The sequence below is a fragment of the Planococcus citri genome, chromosome 1, assembly GCF_950023065.1.
Source record: "Planococcus citri chromosome 1, ihPlaCitr1.1, whole genome shotgun sequence".
In the NCBI taxonomy this organism is placed as follows: domain Eukaryota; kingdom Metazoa; phylum Arthropoda; class Insecta; order Hemiptera; family Pseudococcidae; genus Planococcus; species Planococcus citri.
The window spans coordinates 5973539-5985555 of record NC_088677.1 but is presented as its reverse complement, the minus strand read 5'-3'; the positions used below and the strand labels follow the sequence as shown (position 1 = coordinate 5985555).

The following is a 12017-nucleotide window of genomic DNA, read 5'->3' as shown; positions in this document are numbered from 1 at the left end:
GTGCTTTTCTTTCCGAAATCACGTTGTTTTTTTTTTTGAAATCCTGTTGTGCCTTTTTTCAAATTTGCGATGTGCTTTTTTTTTTAAAATCATAATTGCGTTCTGCTTTCAAAATCCCAATCGCTTTTTTTCAAAGTTGTATTGTGCTTTTTTTTGAAAATTATGATGTGCTTTTTTTTCAAAATCGTATTGTGATCTTTTTTGAAATCTCATTCTATTTTTTAAATTTGCGGTGTTTTTTTTCAAAATTGTGTTGTGTTTTTTTTCAAAATCACATTGTGCTTATTATTTTGAAGTTGCGTTGTGCTTTTTTCAAAGTTGCACCTTTTTTTGAAATTTTGTTGTGCTTTTTTTCGAAACCATGTTGTGCTTTTTTTCAAAATTGCGTTGTGCTCCTTTTCCAAAATTGGGTTATGCTTTCCTAACTAAAGAGGCCACGCACACTGTTACAGCTGCGCTTGCGCAGGTGTCTAGTTTTATATATTTTTGTTAGTAAATAAGTCGACATTGTAAATGCAGCAATTCTGCCTATTTCGAAAAATAAAGTTGATTTGATTTGATTTGATAATCAAAACCTATACCTACCACAAGATGAATAGACAAAAAGACGAAAAGATGAAAGGATGGACAGATGGAAATATGAAAAGAAAGATGGAAATACAAAAAGATGAAAGGATGGACAGATGGAAAGATGGAAAGAAAGATGGAAAGACAGAATGAAAGAATGAATCAATAAAAACATAAAATAATATAAAATAAAATTTCAGCATTCAGTTCAGTTAACTTTTGCAAATTTTTGAGAAAGCAATGGCAATTTTTATGTATTTTGATTTTTTGCACTTTGGAAATTTTTCTCGGCCAGGGAAAGAAAAGTCAAAATTTAACCAAATATTTGATTTATAGCCTATTGTTGACCACCCAAGTCGATTGGACATGATTTCGAACCGTTCTAGAACCTCCAAAGGATTTTTGAACTCTCTAATTTTCAAAAAAAAAAAAAAAAAATGCTGCAGAGGAAGGTGAAAATGAAATTCAACACCCAAATGAAAGCTCATTCATCATCTTTGCGACCCACTCCATCGCTTTAGGCACAAATTTACCAGAGGAGTAAAAAAAATACCCAAAAATACATATGTATTAGGTATCTAATGCTAAATGTGTCTCAACCCCTTCCCTCTAGTCTGATCCACCCATTCCCATTAAATATTCGCTCCCCGTTCTAATGTTTTCCCTCAATTTAAGAAAACGTTTAAAAATCAACTCGCAACATTCGAGACTCGTCAGCAAGAAAATTAAAAACGATTTCGAACAATTGAGGAACATATACTCGGCAATTCGGCATTTACACATCGTCTATAGTCTTATTAAATCAGGAAAATTAAATTTTAATTAAACTTCTCTACGACGATGAGGAGGCGACGACGACGTATTGTTCGTTTACTTGATTACGTTATTGTTTCAACCGACATATTATCTCGTCTGTTTGCACTCTGCGCGTGGGTGCATTTGTACGATAAATATTTCCATAAATGATACCCGTCCTGCCGGGTAATTTCACCACTTCCAAGTTTTCCTATCGCTTTTCAGCCTATTTGTTTTTTTTCACCTCTCTCCTTCTTCCCTTATTCTTTTCGCTTAAATCGGCGTCGCAGCGTACCATTCCATTAGCGTTCGAACTCTGAACTTAAACCTCTCCTCGTCCTTCCGCCTTCAGCTGCGATAGACAGACGAGGAGGTAAAATGAAACATTTCAAAGTCGCCTTTTACGTTTTGTTGGTAGAGCTAAATGGGTATTAAGCATTTACAAACATACAACCGAGCCAAGAATACACACTCTTGTCTCGCAAAAAAGTCGAAACGTCTTTCTGTATATAGTTCATTTTGAAATACTTCGCATTGCACTAGCGCGGAGAAATTTCTTATTCAAAATGCTCTCAATCTTTCTTCGGTTCTCGTTGTCATTGTCGTTGAAAAAAGTTTATACAGTGCTAAGTAAATATAAGTACACTTTTTCCCAGCATCATTGCTGCTACTGCTGTTGCTGTTGTTGCGCCAACAACTCATCTGCAGATATTTTTGAATCATTCGAAATGTCAGTCGATTACTTTAGAATGAGGGTTATTCCACGTCAATTGGACCAAGAAGTGGTGGGGGGCGGCGATTTTTTTAAAATTTTTTCTGCAGAAAGACTATTCGAAAGGATGACCAATGGCGCAAATCGCAGCCCTCTGGCCCATTTTTAAAGGCAGCCAGGGGCTGTCAAAGTTTTCAGTGAACCTAAAATATCATCCATTTCAGCAGTGGATTACTCGATAACCGCGATACCTGTCAAAATGAAACATTTTCGTATAGTTAGGGGTTTTGAAAGGCTTTTTGGTGATATCATAAGAATCAGTGTTGCCACTTTTTTCGCTCAAAAAGTTTCAAAACGTAGTTTTCATATCGTTCCAACTCTCAAAAATTCTGAAAAAAATATATTATGAACAACTTTTCATGCTGAACAACATATTAAAAAATTGGGATGGTAACATGTTGCAAAGTTTATTTTAAAAAATTTAAAGTATGCGAAAAAAATTCAACTTTTTGATTTAAAACATGAAAAAAAGTTCTGGTAGGTGAAGTTGACCCATTTGACCCCTATTTTTACATATCTGTTGAAAAAATTTTAAACCCCTTTCACTCGATAAAATAAACTCCTCACAAAAAAATCAAAATTCAAAAAAATTCAATTTTCAATTTCAAACATTAAAAAAAGTTCAAATTGTAAGAAGTCGTTTTTATTACGAGTATATTTTGTGCGTTTCTCACGATATTTTCATCATCTTGGTGTGTTTGGCGTTTCTGATACCTCCTGGGGGTGTCGTCTCATAGAGCAATTAGTGGCTGTGTGTTTTCTATATATTTTTACAATACACAGATATGCATAATTATAGATTTTTATGATGCACAAATACGTATTATTGGCAGGTGCATTGAGTTGCGTTTATTACGAGGGGTTATGTAGTGGGGACTAGGGACTCCTGGTTACCTACCTAGTGGGGTAATTATGCCCAGGCTGGGGATAAGCTAACTAGATTAGCGCCCTCTGGTGGATTCGTTCCATCCAGAGGTAGACCCTGCCAAAAGCTCCTGCCTCTGTGCAGTTCTTTTATATCTCTTGACGTAGCAGCTTTAACGCTGGCCGCTATCTGTCTGTAAAGGAACGCTCAGCAGAAGAATACTTGTGTATTGTATTGTGTCAGACGTATGACCGTCTGACCATTGTATTCTCTGTGCATAATAAACTATTGGAACAGTACTCTGGTCTCTTCTGTATTTGTTGTGTATAGGGATACATTGTTGGCTTCCAACACAGCTTCGGCTGTTTAGTCCCCGATTCTAGTAGGGTCCTTGAGAGTGTTAGAGCGTGGAGGGCACCTCAGGGAGGGAAAGGTTGGAATAACCCCCAACAGTTATCTTAGCGACCATGGATGAAGGAGGCAAGGATTCTCCCACTTATTTGAGTACAAATATACCAGCAAAGAGTTTGGCTGAGCACAGAGATCTCAGTCATTATAAGACTGCGTTGAAGTAAAGTGCCTGTGCTTGTCACTGCTGTTTTCCCTGGTCGCCTGAGAGCAGGGTTGAGAGAACAAACAGAGAATGAGAACAAAGAACAAAAGAACAGCTATTTTTTTCCTGAGAACAAACGAAAGAACAAACGTTTTGAAACCTTTTTGAAAAGAACAGGGAACAAAAGAACGAATGAAGAGTGAATTTTTTATTTTGGAACAGAAGAACTGGCGTTCTCGTTCTCTCCTCAATTTTTGTTTCAGAAAACTTTTTGAGCGTAAATCTGTCAAAAAAGTGTCTTGAATGTTGTTATAATTTTGCTGAATCTTTTAGCAAAGGCAAATTGATAATACCTATTTGACGTTTGTTTAATGATGTATAATGTAGAAAAAATTGCAATTGAAAGCATATGCACGTTTTGTTTTCTTTCTTTTTTTTTTAAATTGTGTATTTTTTACCTTGCATTGCATAAAAAAAGAGCCAAAGAGGGAACAAACAATGGGAACAAGAACAAAGAACAAAAATGTCAGAGGAGAACGATAACGGGAACAATAGAACAAATTCCGCGAACAATTGTGAGAACAAAGGAAAGATCATATTGTTCATTTGGCATCAGGAATGTCAAGAATGGAGAACAGGAACAAAATTTTGTTGTTCTCTCAACCCTGCCTAAGAGGTACCTGTTCTGGTGACGCTCAGTATTGACGATTACGAATACAATACCAAGTACTACGCAAATATGTAAGTTATCTTACTGAGTAAACCAATACATAAATACTTGTTAGAATATGTTTTGCTTTAGTTGTTTGAATGATATCATCGTGCATTGTGCATGCAATGTAACTAGATATGATTTTAATAGGGATTTGACAAGACAACTGTCACGCTCTAAAAAATAGTAGTCAAAAACGCCAGAACTAACCAAAGATCCTGTTCTTATCAGCAATTTTCGGAAATTTTCACAACATTACATTCCAATGTTTACCTCAGGACCTTTCATTAGCCAATCAGAAACAAAGCGACGACCCTAGCCTGGCGCACCTCTGTCAAGTTCCTATTGGGACAGTGATTGTGATTAGTACAGTGGTCACCTTTTGATACGCTCATTGTATGTCTTGTCAGTGAGTCAGGACCCTGCGGGGGACTCATGAGGTACCACTATGCAGTATGTGTGACGAGCCATACAGGTGACAATGTGGCCTCTCAGATAAATCTGTGTTGGTTTGTAGGGCGTTGCTGCACGGCGCTGCTAGTTGGCCATTGAAGATCATTCCTTCATACTGACACTGATGGGTGAACCATGGGCAGAATTGAAGACGTCATAGCAAAAAGGACATATGTGTGAAAGTTGTATTTTGAGAAAAAACTATTTGAAAGTTTGAGTGCTTGTGAAGTTTAGAAATGTGCATATTTGAACATGGTGACGATTTTATCTTATTTTCCCACTATCTAACTATATGAAATGTTATGCACCATCAGTCTGGAGGAAACTGTGTGTTAGCAGTAAGCGCTCAAACATTTCGAATTATATGTCCTTTTTGAAGCGAAAAATTGGCCATTTTTTTTGATTTAAAAATGTTTTTGAGCAAATTTTTGGATTTAAACCAGGTAAATAATAGTTGATAACACAAAATTGACCATGAGTAACCCATTATCTCTGAAAAAAGATCGCTATGTTGAGTAAAAAAAAAAAACAAACAAAAAAGACAAGTTTTTTGGCCAATTTTTTTTTATTGATTTAAAAATGTTTTTGAGCAAATTTTTGGATTTAAACCAGGTATATAATGGTTGACAACACAAAATCGACCATGAGTAACCAATTATCTCTGAAAAAGTAAATTTTTAATCGACTTTGCAGTTTTAAAATGGCGATATCTCACTGGTTTTTCGACTTTGTGAAGTGGGGGTGGTCTCATATGATAAAGGAAGGTCTGAAGAATAACAATATGGATTTGTCTCAAAAAGGACATATGTGCCATATATACCCCTTTTTGTTATGACGTCTTCAATTGGTACCTACTTGGGTCCGAAGCATCCCCACAGTTGGCCGTGGCTGAGACTGCACAGCCTGAGACAGCGGTCTTTTAGAATTGATTGAGATAGTTACGAGTTATCTATGAGTTATTTAGGAGCCTTGCATGATCCATGAGTAGTATGTGTGTGTACTCAAAACCAATTATTTTTATTACAGATCACTTATCTTCTATCCAAGTTCCAGTCAAGCCAGAACTCCAGACCTGACAACCTCAATTGCTTGATTGATTGATTTACATTTACAATATCAATTTAGATAATTTGCATATTCTTTTGATGACATTTTATTTTACCTGACAATTGCTTAGGTTAATAATTAATGAATAGTCGTGTGGTTTGTAATGGCTATTTCCTGACGCATTTTCAAGCTAGGTACTTTTCAAACACTCTCTTACAACATTTATTCAGTTGTCTTATTTTGACCTATTTCTGACATAATTCATGAAAAAGTTGATAAAAATTACTCTCATAACAAAAAAATGAAAATTCGTTCATTTTGTGAATCTTTTTGGATTTTGATTTTTTTGTGAGGAGTTCATTTTATCGAGTGAAAGGGTTTTTAATAATTTTTTCAACAGAAATGTAAAAATAGAGGTCAAATGAGTCAACTTCACCTATCAGAACTTTTTTTCATGTTTTAAATCAAAAAATCGTTTTTTTAAAATAAACTTTGCAACATGTTACCAGCCCAATTTTTTAATATGTTGTTCAGCATAAAAAGTTGTCCATAATATATTTTTTTCAGAATTTTTGAGAGTCGGAATGATATGAAAACTACGTTTTGAAACTTTTTGAGTTAATTTTCTGTACGAAAAAAAGTGGCAACACTGATTTTTATGATATCACCAAAAAGCCTTTCAAAACCCCTAACTATAGGAAAATGTTTCATTTTGGCAGGTATCGCGGTTATCGAGTATTCCACTGCTGAAATGGATGATATTTTAGGTTCACTGAAAACTTTGACACCCCCTGGCTGCCTTTAAAAATGGGCTACAGGGCTGCGATTTGCGCCATTGGTCATCCTTTCGGAAGCTCTTTCCACAGAAAAAATTTCAAAAAAATCGCCGAACCCCCCTACCACTTCTTGGTCCAATTGACGTGGAATGACCCATGAATGAATTTTTCACCATTAGTCCGATTTTCTCTCTGGACAGAAGAAATACAAGATTGTCAAAAATCTATTAAAATTTTCGCTTTTTAACAAAATTCCAAACATTGTCGTCGGTTTTTTACCAAAAAATTCAAGAAGTCTCCCTTTTTTTCAAAATTGCCCAGAAATTTCAATTTTGTTGCTGAAGTTGCCAAGAAGCTGTTTTATCAAGGTCTTGCTTTTCATCAGTTTTTGGCAAGTCTGATTCATTTTTTTTTTTGATTGAATTATTTTCAAGGTAAACGATAAAGAAGTACTTACGTATTATAAAAATGAAGTGTAAAAGGTACCTAAACTTAAGCAGCCTTTACACAGGCACGTTTCAAAGCCTCACATCTCAACCTTCCTTTTATTTTACACGCTTATTAAAAGCACACTCCAGAACGAAAAAAAAAACAAGGCCAGGAGCTTTTTAACTCATTCATTATCTGCATAACCCATTAAACAGCGAGTGGAAAAAAAAAGGAGAACTACTTACCCAAATAATTATTGCACGAAAAACTATGAGATTTGTTGCTGCATCCGACGTAATCATCTTCTGAAACAAAACAAAAACAATTAAGAATCCTTATAGATGAGTACATTATTATCACTACGAGTATAACAAGGAAAAAGGAGCATAAAAAATACAAAAAACATTATCGAAGGTCGTTATTTGTACGTAAAAATAGCTACGTTGTTATAAACGCCCCACGGATAAACTATACGAGGAGGAAAATCGGCATTGTTTTTCGTATTTTACTAAAAACCTCTCCTATACAAAATACAAATCACCACCACCACGTTACGTAATCATTTTTGCAGCATCGTGAATGGCAAAGGCAAATGGAGGAAAAAAGAAATGTCAATTACTAGATGAAGATGACGATGACGGTGACGAAAAACGTCGACATGGCGTTCTTTCTTTCATCGAAACTCGATGAAAAATAAAACTAGGCTAAGAAAATATACGAACGTTATCAAAAGAGGCAGCAGGAGGGCAAAAATGGAATTCGATAGATAAGTTTTTATATAAAAATTTCAATTCTTTAATAGCCTACTCGGAGTATACCCGATATTTTCTTTACTGTAATGTCAAAAATGCTGACGTTTACAGCATCATTAACGAGATTCTGAAAGGCAGACGTCCTCGAGCCATTATGTTAATTTTAGGTGCGAGGGGTAGAAAGAATGTAAAATCGGTTCGTATCGCCATGTTCTGAATTATGATAACGTGGGAGATTTCTGTTGTCTAAAATGGTGAATTTTCATCCCACTGAAAACCAACTCTCTCATCTGCCTACTTTTCTCCTTCTCTTGATAAACATGGAAAATATTTTACTTTCAAATTCAACGGTGCAAATCTTCGAATATGATGTCAAGTTCAATTTTTCAAATCACATGGAAAATTTTTTTTGACCCAGTAGTCGATTTTCAAATTGAAAATCTCAGATTAGCAAAATAATATATCATTTTTTTTGGGCAAACCCCAACTTGAAATAATATAATGATGGATAACGAAAAAAAATCTATACGACCCTTCATTGCTCTAAAAATTTTCAAAAATTCATTAAAAAACACATTATTCTAATTAAAAAACATTTCCATTCCATAATTATATAAATTATTTAAAGTTCTTCAAGTTCGATTTTAAATCAGAAAGTATCCCACGCGAATTTTTCGAAAAATAAAGCTGAAATTATACTTAGTAGTCTCATGAATATTTAGGTAAATAGAGCTTTTTGTAGATTCGAGAAAAGCATCCAATTCCGAACTAGAATGTGCTTAGCTTATTAGAGAATGCATTTCCTCCAATATTTACTTCTACCATTCACACTCGCTGCATACGAGTACTAGTCGAGTACTTACTACTTACATATCTAATTTAGAAACGAAAAAGCGCAAAAGTATTCGACGTACGAGTATATGTAAAGAGCATACACATCAAAGGTGATAAAAGTGTATACTTGTGTAATAGGTAGCTAAGTATACATAAATGCTTCATAATATAAATGTACCTCTTGTACGTAGTTTTTAATACGCACCTCTTCCAACTTGCATTAGGTAGTCTTCAAACAAAGTTACTCGTCATTTAACAGGAAGTTGAATTTAAACATCCTTTTATAAAAATTAGTTCATGGTCATTTTTCGGAATAGAATAAGTAGACAGATATTCAACAAAAAAAAAATCAAAAATAAGAAGTACGTGATTTTTTTTGTTGAAAATTTTCCACTTTTGAAATGAGCTTTCAAGCTCACATTTGATAATTTCGTCAAACTATGCACATGTGGTCAAAAAGTAATCTTTCATTATTATTCCCATTTCTGTGTCAGGATTCTCCCAAAAAAAAAAATTATTCAATTCGTTGGTGAACGATTCACCAAAAATTAGGTAAATGAATCGATTCGTCCGCAAATGATTCACCAAAAATTGTTCAATTCGTTCGTGAACGATTTACCAAAAATCAAATGAATTGATTCTTTCGAGAACGATTTACTTATACGAATCAATTCGTTCGCAAACGATTCACTTATACGAATCACTAAAAATCAAATGAATCAATTCGTTCGCGAACGATTCACTTATACGAATAAATTCGTTCGCGAACGAGTCACTTATACGAATCACCAAAAATCAAATGAATCAATTCGTTCGCGAACGAATCACTTATACGAATCAATTTGTTCGCGAATGATTCACAGAAAAATTCAATCCGTTCGCGAATGATTCACTGAAAATTATTCAAATTCGTTAGTGAACGTTTTACCAAAAATCAAAGGAATTGATTCCTTCACGAAAGAGTCACTTATACGAATCAATTCGTTCGCGAATGAGTCACTTGTGCAAATCAATTAGTTCGCGAATGATTCACAAAAAAAATTCAATTCATTCGCGAATGATTCACTGAAAATTATTCAAATTCGTTGGTGAACGATTTACCAAAAATCAAAGGAATTGATTCCTTCGCGAAAGAGTCACTTATACGAATCAATTGGTTCATGAACAAGTCTTTTCTTGGAATCCATTCGTTCGTGAACGATTCACTTATACGAATCACCAAAAATCAAATGAATCAATTCGTTCGCGAACGATTCACTTATACGAATCAATTCGTTCGCGAACGATTCACCCATACGAATCAATTCGTTCGCGAACGAGCCACGTATACGAATCAATTTGTTCGCGAACGAGTCACTTATACGAATCACCAAAAATCAAATGAATCAATTCGTTCGCGAACGAGTCACTTATACGGATCAATTAGTTCGCGAACGAGTCACTTATACGAATCAATTTGTTTGCGAATGATTCACAAAAAAAATTCAATCCGTTTACGAATGATTCACTGAAAATTATTCAAATTCGTTGGTGAACGATTCACCAAAAATCAAAGGAATTGACTCCTTCGCAAAAGAGTCACTTATATGAATCAGTTCTTTCATGAACGAGTCACTTCTACGAATCAATTCGTTCGCGAACGAGCCACTTATACGAATACCTTCGTTCCCGAAAGATTCGCCAACTATTAATCAATTCGTTCGCAAATGATTCACCAAAAATTGTTCAATTCGTTCGTGAACGATTCACCAAAAATCAAATGAATTGATTCCTTCGAGAAAGAGTAACTTACACAAATCAATTTGTTCGCAAACGAGTCACTTATACGAATCACTTCGTTCGTAAACGATTCACTAAGAATCAAATGAATCAATTCGTTCGTGAACGATTCACTTATATGAATCAATTCGTTCGCGAATGATTCACTGAAAATTATTCAAATTCGTTGGTGAACAATTCACCAAAAATCGAAGGAATTGATTCCTTCGCAAAAGAGTCACTTATACGAATCAATTCGTTCGCGAACGAGTAACTTATACGAATCAATTCGTTCGCGAATGATTCACAAACAATAATTCAGTTCGTTCGCGAATGATTCACTGAAAATTATTCAATTCGTTCGTGAACGATTCACCAGAAATCAAATGAATTGATTCCTTTGCGAAAGAGTCACTTATACGAATTAATTCGTTCGCGAACGAGTCACTTATACGAATCACTTCGTTCGTAAACAATTCACTAAGAATCAAATGAATCAATTCGTTCGTGATCGATTCACTTATGTGAATCAATTCGTTCGCGAATGATTCACAAAAAATAATTCAATTCGTTCGCGAATGATTCACTGAAAATTATTCGAATTCGTTGGTGAACAATTCACCAAAAATCAAAGGAATTGATTCCTTCGCAAAAGAGTCACTTATACGAATCAATTCGTTCGCGAATGATTCACAAAAAATTATTCAATTCGTTCGCGAATGATTCACTGAAAATTATTCAATTCGTTCGTGAACGATTCATCAGAAATCAAATGAATTGATTCCTTTGCGAAAGAGTCACTTATACGAATTAATTCGTTCGCGAACGAGTCACTTATACGAATCACTTCGTTTGTTAACGATTCACAAAAAATCAAATCTCAAATGTATCGATTCGTTCGCGAACGATTCACTTACACGCATCAATTCGTTCGCGAATGATTCACTTATACGAATCACTTCGTTCGCGAATGATTAACCAACTAATAATCAATTTGTCCGCGAGCGAATCACCTAGAAATCAATCAATTTGTTCAATCGCCAATCGGTTGTGAATGATTCGATTCGATTCACTTCGCTTGAAAACAGTCCAATTCCTATAATATTATACAAAACCCTTAAATTCTTCAAACCAGAAATTCGATTATTTTCACTTTATAAAAGTACAGTTTCGAACACCTTTAACCTTACAATAATTTTTCTACCAATATTAGATGAGAAGACGAGCGCAACTTTTTAATGAATATGTCCAAATATGTCATCAATTATATTCGACCAACTTTACGAGAACTTCGTCATGTTAGTTCATTTTGACCATCAACTTTCAGACTGTCTCTCGAGACCGATTTTATATATAGGTAGGTACACATATGAAATAGTTTCTCGTACCCAGTCGTGTTTAGCATATAGCTCTATATTTACTCGACTCGTTCGTTTTCACTTGAGGCAGCAAAAAATTAAACACGCTATTCGTGAGCTGCAGATTCGAACTAAAAACACAAAAAACACCCAGCGTAAGGATAGTTCTTGTATCTTCTACACGTTAGATTTACCTACGTGCACAGTATGCTGAGATAAAGGAACACACGTGGACGATTTAATTAACGATTGGGGTCTTCTTCAGTCCCTTATCCTCAGAATTCAGTCCTGCGAGTAAAAAATTGACCCAAACGTAAGTTATATGTAGGCCCACACAATGTTTTAA

The 12017-nt window shown here is 34.9% G+C and overlaps 1 protein-coding gene across 2 annotated transcripts in view; it reads right to left on the bottom strand.

Moving 5' to 3' along the window:
* wake (wide awake) overlaps nucleotides 1-12017 on the bottom strand; it is a 492350-nt gene that overhangs the window by 185144 nt on the left and 295189 nt on the right. The window contains exon 4 of one of the 2 annotated variants that reach the window (XM_065364759.1): nucleotides 7215-7274. In XM_065364759.1, coding sequence (XP_065220831.1) covers nucleotides 7215-7274 — 60 coding nt within the window. The remainder of the gene's footprint in view (nucleotides 1-7214; nucleotides 7275-12017) is intronic. The other variant, XM_065364768.1, reaches the window with a different exon arrangement.